The following is a 12,204-nucleotide window of genomic DNA, read 5'->3' as shown; positions in this document are numbered from 1 at the left end:
TCTTGATGTAGAATCCTTAAATGAGCTGAGAGTCTCCTCTTTTGTTGATCCTTTTGTTTGACCCTCCTCTTTTGTTGAGAATAGAGTTTGTTCGTCCATTTGGCTCTTCGGATCATCCTCATTACCTAACGCGTTTGCACTAAGCAATGTGCTTGTGCTTGAACAAGACCGTACATCAAGGAGTTCTTTTACTTTATACCCCAAGGATTCTCACATTTGGAATAGAATACTAGTAAAAATTAACGAATCAGTTTAATTTTTGTCATTTAAGTTTGTTATAATAACATTTCTTTTATCAAGAGAGTCTTCAGTATTTTAGTCTCTATGGCTTTTCATGATAGTGGCTGATGCTTTTTTGTTTCTATGAATGCTGTTAACCGGTAGTATGTTTCTAAGTAATGCAATGTGATGTTCAGCCCTGCATCTTCGCCAAATAGCATATTAATTAATTCATGATTTATCTTGTAATGTATATTTTATGAAATAATAAAGTCTGAAGTCTTCAAATAGGGCTACCCCACCCTTCACGCTATTGCTAATAAAAGACTTGTACCATTATCCCTCAATTAAGACACCACTACAGCAATTAAGATTTGTTTCTACAGAACTAGTTTTGATATGTTTCTAGAGCTTCAATCCTTTTTCTTGTAACTGATTTCTCTTTTAGATCACAACGAGATGCTACCATACAAATGCGATGAATGTGGACTTCGTTTCACCTGGAAGCATACACTCAAAAGACATATTCTCCGACATTTAAATCCGCCAAAAGTCAACTATCTCCAGTGTAATAATTGCAATAAGAGTTTTTTGAAGAAGAAAAAATTTGAAGACCATCTAAAACTCCACAAAGACTAAGGATAATTTTTGGCTAGCAATCATATGTATGGTATGTACAGATGTAATATCTTTTTTTGCTTTTAATTTGGGGTATAATGTCGAAACTAGAGCCTTATTAGATCACTAAAAATTTAGACCCTTTGTCAGTGCTGAGGAAGAATCCATCCTCACATATCATAGCAATTTTGGCTGGTTCAACTCTTTCTGTTTTTATTGGAAAATTTCTTATTTTAAATGGTTTTAATCGTTGACTTTGATTTTTGACTTTGAATTTTGGATTTAACGTCTTTTTTTAATTATATGTTTTGCAATTTGTTTTAAGTTTTGCGTGTAAAAAATTTTGTTTATAGCTAAAAATTTTTGAAAATAGAATATTTTTTCATAATTTTCAGCTTAAAACTTAAGTTTTAAAAGTTCTTTTTACAATTAAAACTTGCATTTTGGAATCTTTCCATTAGTTTTGTTAGGGTTTTTTCCTTATTTTAGTTCATAAAATTGATTTTCACGTCCATCGGAAGTTAAAAAATTTGGTAAAGGTACTAATTTAAAATAACGGTAAATGGCTGCTTTTTCGTACAAACATTTACTTATTTTATTTTTACACTTCTTCATCCTGCATTGGTTGGAGAAGCTTCTTTTTGTACATTTTTTCAACTGAAAAAAAATTCGAGCTGCTTTCCCGCCACGCTTGTCGACGAAAATACACAGTATACAACTATAACACCAATGATGTATCCTGTTTGTAATTTGACGAGGTTGGCAATGTTCAACTTCCAAGCGTAATTTTTATAATCGCCATCTTTTTTAAATTAGAAAAGATGGTAGCTTGGCACAACTATTTCCTTATTTAGATACTAGATCTGACAGAATATATAGAACAAAAGCATCAGTAGAAAATTATGGGGGGGAGGGGTAGAAGGGTGTTCATATTGGGGGTTTTAATTAGTTGGTCATTTCAAGTTTTCGATTCTTTAGCCCAACTGTTGCATCAAAGTCAAGAAAAAAACAGGTTAATCACAACTCTTGGGTATCAATAAGGTATATGTGAAGCTATAATGTGATTTTGGCTGTTAAAATGAGAAAAATGGGATAATCTCAGCATATTTCTCCACTGTGGATATCCACATGAGTGCTATTCAGGGACATTTTTATAGGTAGAGGGACATTGGCCCCTTTATCCTGAACTCTCGGGACTTCTACGATTATTACTATTGATTTGTTTTACCTTCCATAAAGTGACTATATTCTGAGGGGGGGTTAGGGGTTTTGACTGATGTCACGATTTTTTTCATGTAAAAATGACAATTATAATGACCTCGAATTAAAAAAAAATTGCTTTTTCTCCTTTTAATGCAAGTGTGACCCATCCTTCCTTTGGACATGAATATTTTCCTCTATATTGTTCTGATTAATATTCTGATCTATATTTTTCAGAAATAATATTTCTGATTATTTTTTTAATAATGCAGGGAAATTCGGCTCTCCTCCTTAGAAAGATTCTCTACACAATTCAACACCGGTGAAAATTTGCCCCAGACAATTACCAATAATATCTCCACGTTCTCTCATTAACATGTAAAATTGAGTCGCCAAAGAGAAAGTAAGAGGAATAAAAAGAATTCTGTATTGGAATTCTGGCAAATTTTTCCAGTGTAAAATATCCCCTGAAAATCTCACCCCTCGAATCTCTTTATCATGGAAAATTTCCCCGTGTAAAATCCCCCAAGCAGAAAGTTCATACCCCCCCAATTTTCCAGTTCAACTGGAAAACTTATTTATACTTCCCAACAATAAATATGGTTACCACAGGTAATACGGCGTACGTAAACAATGGACAAATTCCATAATTAAAAGACCTTACCACAGGGGTTGTACGGGGTCATGTCATTTCCAAAGAAATAGATATTCTACTTTTCAACTATGCTGAACAATATGGATATCTCCAAATTTTGATCGAACGAATTTGGTAAAAAGGTGCGTTTGAGGGGGGCTATACGCCCTCCAATCTCTTTGGTTACTTAAAAAGGTGCGATAACTTTTAATTTCCGTTCGAATGAGGCCTTTCCTGATTTTCTTGGACGATTGGTTCGATACAATCACCCCTGAAAAAAAAAAACACGCATCTGTGATTTTTTCTTTTGGTAAAAAATGCTATATTCCCCATTTTAATGATAGGAGCTAAAACTCTACACTACGGTTCTCTGATACGCTAAATCTGATGGTGTGATTTTCATGAAGATTTTTTAACTTTTTTGTCACCTCCCTTTTTCGAAAATAAGGCGAATTCACTGGCTTTTAGCCTTTGACAGGTAAAACTAAACTCTTATTCAGCTTATTTGGTGGGAAGTGACATGAACAAAAGTTGTATTCAATAAACTATTGTCTTAAATTGTTCAGGTATAATAGCAAACAGAAATAAGACATGGCTGCGTGTAATTTCCCACTAAATGTACGTATTATACTTGGAAACCTTTCAGTTCATCAATAGTAGAACTTTGGTGTAACGAGGAGGAGTATAGGGTGTTGGCTCTTCTCAAAGAGGAAATTTCTGTTCGTTTAAATTTTAAAAGAAACCTTCATTCTTTGCTTTCATTTGAAAAGCTAATCTGTTTTTTTTTCTTTTTTTCTTTTATTTATTTTTGTATGGCTCACGGTCTGCAGTTTGTGCCTAGGCAATTTTTCTTAAATCCAAAAAAAAGTGACTTGGAATTTTCTAAATTTAATTAACCCAAATTTACTTGAAATCGGTAACATTTGGATTATCAATATCAACCGGTATATCTGATTTTGATCGTGATTAAAAAAAAAATCCTAGGTCATACAATAAATTTATTGGTATTGGAGCAGTGAATAAAAAGAAAAGGTCAAAAGTAAGAAAAAAGAAAAATTCAGGTTGGTGCTATCTTACTGCTTTTTCGGAAATTTTACCCAAGTCAATTCGTGAATGAACATACTTATTGCTTCATATTTATAAAATTTATGTCTTATTGCTATTAAATCAAAATTTCTGAAAAGGTGAATAGTAAATGCAATAGAAGATGCGATTTTGAATCTATTTTCACAGAAACTGTCATAAATTTACAAGGATGAAAAGTAATTGTTCACATTCTGGGCAAGACTATGATACCCATTTTAAAGTTAACTAGATATTGAAAGTTCAGAATGGATTCAAGCACTTTGGATGTGTATTATCTGTGAAAAAGCACGCCCTTTTATTTGAAAATAGGCTTTTGGTGCTAAATCATGAATTAAATTCCTAATTTTGTTGCTAAATCATTAAATTTTTCCTAGAAACTTTTCACCATTAATCTTTTTTAATCTTTTTTTTTCTCTATGGATTTTTTTATTTTATTTTTTTTATTCTTCTTTTTCAAACATTTTTTTTTTAATTCATCGTCTCTGATTGCTCATGATGTCATTCTTCGTGCACGTTTGTTTGATTGTTTTGTTATTGTGATTTTTATTTTGTCTTTCTGCTTTGGGTGGTAGGCCGTGGACTTGAGTATTGGATCTTCAACTAATATTATTTATGTTGTAAATATTGATTGGGTCACCACAATCACGAGCTCTGTCTCTCCGTGATGACCCAGTTTATTTTATTTGTTATGCGTATTATATTAATAAATTGAATTGAATTGAATTAAATATCTCCAGTTCGTGCTTTTTCACATTCGTCAATATTTTATTCCTAAGAATAGGTTTTTTGATGCTTATTAGACTAAGAGATGTTGTAGGTAAAGTTTTAAAAGGAAAACAATATGGTTTAGGAAGGGGAGAGGACACATCGGCCAAAATTTCAAGCGGGTACGCTTGAAGTACATAGACACATTTGAAAAAGAAGGTGAAGGTGAGATATAAGGGGGGTGCAATCAATCGGCATATGCATCTTGGAAATACCATCCTTATCTATTGAATCATATTTTAAACTTTTCACAGCATCAATTACGGAAGAAAAAGAAATCGCCATTATATGGCGTTGTGAAGGGGTTGTACTGAAGAGCTTGGTAAGAAGGCGAGTATTTACAGAATGCATGAATAGTTAATCACCGAAAAAATCGAAGAATAATGTTTATACCAAGCTGAAGGTGGAAGGCAGTTACTTGTCATAGTATCATCATTTAACTTGTCAGAATTAATCGCTTTTCGCCAATCTTTCCTACTCACAGGAAAATCCATACGGCTGTTACATGCCGACCTCAGATAACTCTTATATTCGGTTTTAGTTTTACGTTTGAGATCAGCTACACACCCAAAAATTGGTCGACCACATTTATTTCATATCTGGAGCCATACTTCCGCTTTATTTTTTATCGACTTGAAATAAGTGTTCATTGACCAGATATTTTTTTTTTTTTTTTTTTTTTTTTTTTTTTTTTTTTTTTTTTTTTTTTTTTTTTTTTACGAATACGGTGCCGAGGTACAACAACTTCTTCTTCCTTTTTCATACATCACAAGTTGGTTATAATAGTCAATATCGGTTTTATCATTCATTGGTACCTGGCGCTGAAGAAGATGGTATGGAACATGTATGGTAGAAAGAAAGGCTGTCAAAATAGAGATGTAGTGCGGTATATTTGCTTTGCTCCAGTTGCTTTTTTCAAACCACTTCAATTTTTCTCCTGAACAGTTGGTTTTTGATGATTCAATATCCGTTGTAAATGTTCGCTGAAATTGGCATGTCGTCAGTATCTTGCTCGTTAACATGAACAATAGCGGAAGAAGAGATAATACCAGGCGAGCAAATAATATGATCAATATCACTTGTACTTCCAGAGTGATGAACATATGAAAATTTGTGAGATTTGGGCATGACGAGGTACGATAGAAGACACTCAAAAAGCGAATCACTTCTCACAGAAGATCGATTTATATCAGTATTAAGGTCACCAACTATTATTTACCGTAGAGAGTTTGACAGTACCTGATTCACAAGATTCTTTATTAGACCAAAGGCCTATGCGAATTTAGTTAAGAATCTGGTCGAGTATCCTTCATATGGGAGATAAGTTTATAAATACGGTACTGCCGACACGCACAGCCAAGAAAAATTCGTCGGAGTGGAAGAGTACTGGGGAGGGTAAATGAATGTTCCTTTTAAAGGCACAGGCTAATCCACCGGAAGGGCGACCGCCAGTAACTTTTGCCGGACTCAAACGCAATATGATACTAACTTTGACGCAAAAATTCAAACTTGAAGCAGTGAGGAGATGCTCCTGGAGATATACCAAATCGTAGGAACTGAACAATTCATCAATAATAAAATCCTTATCTTTGGTGCCGTTTATATTAAATGAAATAACCGAGACTGATGTACTCATGGTTGAAGGGTGGAGCTGCGCTTCATCCAATCTTTAATAGAAGGGCATGAAAAGCTCTAAGAAGCGTGTTTCTGGTTGCAGTTTGCACAGTTGGGACCAGCAATGCATGGCTCATCTTTTGTTGATATGTGCGGCCCTCCACAACGAGCACGTTTTGGGAGAACGCGGGGATAGGAGTTCTGCAAATGGTCTAGTGATCTGCATGTAAAACAGCATTCGGGTAGGTCTTTAAACTCGTAAACAGGAAAAATTTCGTAACCCAGCCTGAAGCCACGCTTGAAAAACGTAGATTGAGTAAAAAAAAATCCAAAAATTAGAGTTTCACAGATTTAGGTTGGCCCAATCTTTTAGCATCCTTGATACCGTGTTGGCTTTCGAGTATCGTAATATTAACATCGATAGGAATATTACATGAAATACCGAAAAATCGCTTGGAAACCAGTTTTGTTGTAGTACAAGAGATTACGTTCTGGATTGAAGAACAGAAGTCCTCCATTGCAGACTTGTCCATATTGATATACCACTTGTCATTGATGGGTTTTACGCTGCGTACTAGTTCATGTCCAGTAATCTTTTCACTTAAGAGGGTCAGAGCAGCCTTTCACTTAAAACGGTCAGATAAGGTGTCCCGCACCTTTGAGACTATAACAGTTGAATGTGAATCTAGCACTGAAGCCGGGTTGGGTAATTGTGGGAAGCTCACTTCATAATTGTCAACTTTTGAAGACATTCCCAAAACAATTTGATGGAGCTCGTTAAATTTTGAGAATAGAGAGGTATAGACAGTAGCAGGGAGGTAGGGCACTTCTGTAGGACGCTTTATGACGACAGTCGGAACATCAGTGTCAGTCTCGTCAGGAGATTTCAATAGAGTAATTAAGTTTCTGAAATGGCTAACCAGTGCATTATTTCCCTTCTAAATAGGGCAATCTTCATGACCCAGAAATAGCTGCCACAATAACATATTTGCCACCTTGACCGAATTAGTGTAAAAAATTCCACTCCATGCCTTTTAATCACGTCATCCTCTGCGACAATTAGCAAATTGCTCTGTCAAAATTCAGTACCGGTGAACAAACAATGACAGGATTACCGTCACTACTGGTAACCGGCATCACGCCTGAAACACGCCAAATTTATATACCAATTACGAGGAAAATGTAGGTATCTGCTACCTATTCCCCGCAGTTTAAGGGAGACACCACTCCCAGCAGGTACTACTGCCCTGGCGACCTAAACCTCCCTTCTTCTGCTCACTTGTTGGTAAAATAAACTATTCAAATGATTCAGTAATAAAAGTCAGTAATTCTTTTTAAAAGTTCTTAATACACAAATAGTCATTTTGATAATCCTCTTATGTAGGACTGGTCTGCACTTCACTATTATCCTTAACCAGTTGTTGCGAAACCTTGAATTATAATGAACTAGTTTTCATTTGATGAAAGCTTATTGCCGAGTGTTGAAATAGTTCACAATTCTTGAGCTAAAAAGGGCTTACTGAATTAATAAGTTCATAAAATATCCAATTTAAGCCAGGTGTGTTCACTTTGAACCCTGAATCAATACTGTAATTATAGGGGGTCAATAATGGCTTTGTACCGTGGCTGCTTCAAAAGGAAAGGAAGATTTTTAAATATTTTCCAGAGGAATGGTTTTAGGAAAATTTTAGGTACTCTTTTGACCCATCATGTATCAAACAGTTCGTGGTAACGAACTGTTGTAAGGAGCGAACCGGCTCAATAGTAACCAAAACTCTAAAAAAAAGAAATTTTAATACCAATAGCTACATCAAAAGAATTGCATTTTAATGCTGATTTTAAATATATAAGTTTCATTAAATTTAGTCTTACCCATCAAACAATACTACCCTGAGAAAATTTGCCTTATTTTGGAAAATAGGGGGAAACAACCCCTAAAAGTCATAGAATCTTAACAAAAATCACACCATCAGATTCAGCGTATCAGAGCACACTATTGTAGAAGTTTCAAGCTCCTGTCTACAAAAATGTGGAATTTTGTATTTTTTTGCCAGAAGGCAGATCACGGATGCGTGTTTATTTGTTGTTGTTGTTTTTTGTTTTTTTTTCCCAGGGGTGATCGTATCGACCCAGTGGTCCTAGAATCTTGCGAGAGGGCTCATTCTAACGAAAATGAAAAGTTCTAGTGCCCTTTTTAAGTGACCAAAAAATTGGAGGGCACTTAGGCTCCCTCCCAAATTAATTATTTTCCCAACGTCACCGGATCAAAATTCTGAGATAGCCATTTTATTCAGCGGAGTCGAAAAACCTTATAACTATGTCTTTGGGGACAACTTACTCCCCCACAGTCCCCGTGAGAGGGGATACAAGTTACAAACTTTGACCAGGGCTTACATATAGTAATGGTGATTGGGAAATGTACAGACGTTTTCAGGGAGATTTTGTTGTTGGGGGAGGGGTGCAGAAGAGGGGGATATGTTGGAGGAACTTTCCATGGAGGATTTTGTCATCGGAGAAGAAAATTTCCATGAAAAGAGCGCAGGAATTTCTAGCATTAAAAAAAAAAAACAATGAAAAAATAAATATGAAAAAGTCTTTTTCAACTGAAAGTAAGGAGCAGCATTAAAACAAAACGAATAGAAATTATTACGCATATGAGGGGCTCACTTCTTCCTAATACCTCGCTCTTTACGCTAAAGTATTTTTAGTAATTTCAACTATTTATTAGTGGTTCAGGGGTCATTCTTAAGAAATTGGGACAACATTTAAGCTTTAGTGTAAAGAGACAGGTACTGACGAGGGGGTGAACCCCCCCCCCATATACGTAATAAAAAAAATTAGAATACAGAAGTTTGTTACGTAAGCTAATTTGTAAGTTACGTATATCGTTTACTAATAAAAACATTCGTAAAAAAATAAAATTTCTAGTTGCCTTTTTAAGTAACCAAAAAATCGGAGGGCAACTAGGCCTCCTCCCCCGCTCCTTTTTTTCAAAATCATTCGATCAAAACTATGAGAAAGCCATTTAGCCAAAAAATAAATATGCAAATGTCGTTTTAATTATTCATCTGCGGAGAGCCAAAATTGATTCAAAAACGTTCAGAAATTAAATAAAAAAAAAACAAGTTTTTTTTAAACTGAAAGCAAGGAGCGACATTAAAACTTAAAACGAACAGAAATTACTTCGTATATGAAAGGGGCTGCCTCCTCATCAATGCCCTACTCTTTACGCTAAAGTTTTTTACTGTTTTAAAAAGTAAAGTTAAGAGAAAGAGTCAAACTTTAGCGTAAAGAGCGGGGCGTTGATGAGGAGGCAGCCCCTTTCATATACGATGCAATTTCTATTCGTTTTAAGTTTTAATGTCGCTCCTTACTTCCAGTTAAAAAAACTTGTTTTTTTTATTTATCAATAATAAGTAATAAGTAAAATTGAGTTCAATCCTTTTTTTCTGGGGCTGTAATGAAAGGAAGGTTAAGATGGCTAAGGCGCGTTTTACCGATGAAAGATGACCTGTTAGCATAGATTCTGCTGTTTGGTCACCCGTCTCGGTCTAAACGGAAAGCAGTTTGTCTTCAAGTGGGGAGGGATGAGGTAACAACAAGATATAAAGGAAATTGAAATGGGTGGATATATTGGAGTAGAGGAGGACCGTTAGTACTCTATTGGCTTCAGGTGCCTTGCTGCTTCTGTGAATTGTTAGTAGTAGTATTAGTATGCTATGATTTACAATTGTCACGCTTGAAACAAGAAACGGTGTTACTGTCGAAAATTGTATTAGAATTAATCACATTGCTGGAGGAAGAGGCTTGTTCGCTCCAACATTAAACTCAAGATTTAGAAAATTATATGAAACTGAGTTCTTTTTGAAGAAATAGTGGCTGTTTAATTATGTTTTACTTAGTTTTTACCAAATTAGGTTCTGAATTTGGCTTGTACATATACTAAAATATATTTTGGGAGAACGGGGGGTTAGATTCAAAATACGTAAGGAACGGGTGAATTATGTAGTTGTAATTTGAGGGAAGTCATAAAAATAAGAAGATTTGGGCACTATGATTACGTGCCTAGACTATCTGTTGGTTTTCATTTCAACCAGAGTTACTGGAGCTAGTCTTGTCTGCGTGTGACCCAACGAAATTGCTAGAAACATCGACTTTTCCCCAAGAGAGTGGAAAATTTTATACCCCACTATTCCGAATGTCTTCATTTCTTCGAATTCTGCTTTTTCAATTATGACAGTTAAAAATTGATTCGTACCTAGTACCTGCACCAATGCCAAGTGACAAATTTAAATTTATAAAAAATGAAATTGTGTCAATTTAGAATTTACTAATACAATATCAAGATTAAAATTAATCCAAAATGTATTAATAAGAAATAAAAATCAACCGGCTCAACTTTTGAAGTTTGTTTTGGCTGGTGTTTAAAACTGTTTCTTGGTCTGCTTATTAAATACTTTCTGGTATTGCACAATTTTTTAGGTCTTAAAGAACTATAGCTCTTAATGACATGGTCTAATTAGGAGCGGCTCTTGCTTCATCTTGTCTCAAATAAACTGTAGGCCTAGGAAAAGTACCTTAGAGAACTATATTCTGACGAAATATTTAATTAAAACAGAAAGCGAGATACGTTTTGAATTCTAAAATAGTACATCTTGCTCTAAGGATCAATGGTACCTAAAGGAATCTGTAGGGGATAAGCGCTTCCAGGATAATATTCAGTGGGAATCCAGTTTTTTTTGTGGGGGGGGGCTCAAACTACGAAAGGGTCTACTTTGTCAATTAAACAATAACTAAAGTTCATATTGATTTATAAGTTCTCACTTTTCAACTGTTGGGAATCAAAGATTATATGTGATACTAGTAAAATCAAATCTTTTCTAGTAAAAAGATGTCTTCGCCGTTATTGTTACCTTCTCGTCCTCGGTTCACCCGTTACAGTCAGCAGGTCAGGCCATCACCCCTTTTACGATTTTTATTATAGCACCATTTCAAGTTTGTCTTCTTTTATTGTTTTTTTTTTCTTTTTTTGATTTTTACGGCTCATGTCATTTTTAACATGACAAATCACAAATCACATTTTTCTTGTGTTTGTTATATTTTATCTCCAGGCAAAACTATGGAGTTATTATATACCTCTTTACTGTATTTTTGCAATCAGTATATTTGTGACAAACTGCTTAGTTCTACTAGTCTAAATTGGTGTTTGATATGCACCAGAGTTGGATTTCAGGAATTTTGAAATCACAAGTACGTGTCTCAAATTAAAATATGAAAATTTAAGGGAAGCACAGTTTGCAGCATTTATGTCTTGTATATTTCTAATTTCAACCATGATTAATATTTAAGAATGTTACAAGTTTGTGATTGTAAAAATCTTATATCTTAACAATAAGCAACTTGCATATATTACAGTCCTTGTCCCGGGGGTTGGAAGGGCGGTTCTCAAACCCGAAGGCGTGGTATGTGACCTTTGGATAATTTTGAACAAAATGGCTATCGTTTGGGGGAACAAGGGTGTGTAGGTGGCTTGTTACCTTCCAATAACTTTTGACTCTTAAAAGGACGCTTGTAACTTTTATTTGTAATCAAATGAGCCCCCTCTAAAGCTAATGCAACCTCCCTTCTATATGAAGTGGCTCTGAAAAAAAAATACACATTGAACCCTTGTGGCTCTTTTATGGCAACGCTAGAGCATTACCTCTGACATAAAGGGGTGAGTAGAACTTTCAATTTCCTTTCTAAGGAGCCATCCAGAGTTACTCAAGGGGAATATGGGGGGAAGGGTTTCAAAGGGGGAAAACGCATAGACCCGCCCTGATATTTCTTATTTATCAGGCTAACAGGCTATACCGCAGCATCCTAAAACGATGTTTAGTGACTTATTTAAAAGAAAGTAATCACATGTACGTGTTTTATAAATTTGTATTAAAAACGCCATCTTTAATTGCCAAAAATGGTACTTTTTGGTGCCATTTCTCGAGTGAAATGGCATGGAAGAATAAAAAGGGTATATTATAATCTCCATTATTAGAAACTATTAATATATGGTCTAAAATGTCCCCTTT

General features: G+C 35.0%; 1 protein-coding gene across 3 annotated transcripts in view; it reads left to right on the top strand.

The window, feature by feature from the left end:
* The window catches only part of LOC136033912 (group 3 secretory phospholipase A2-like), a 91,941-nt gene that overhangs the window by 35,318 nt on the left and 44,419 nt on the right, over positions 1-12,204 (top strand). For 2 of the 3 annotated variants that reach the window (XR_010619059.1, XM_065714920.1), the window contains exon 3: positions 668-889. Coding sequence is in view for 2 of the 3 variants with exons in the window: in XM_065714920.1 (XP_065570992.1) it covers positions 668-858 (191 nt within the window). In the remaining variant the exon portion in view is untranslated. Of the gene's footprint in view, positions 1-667; positions 890-12,204 lie in introns of those variants that run through there. The other variant, XM_065714927.1, reaches the window with a different exon arrangement.

This window comes from Artemia franciscana, chromosome 12, assembly GCF_032884065.1.
Source record: "Artemia franciscana chromosome 12, ASM3288406v1, whole genome shotgun sequence".
Taxonomy (NCBI): domain Eukaryota; kingdom Metazoa; phylum Arthropoda; class Branchiopoda; order Anostraca; family Artemiidae; genus Artemia; species Artemia franciscana.
The sequence above is the reverse complement of the archived record's forward strand: the minus strand, read 5'-3'. Positions and strand labels throughout refer to the sequence as shown.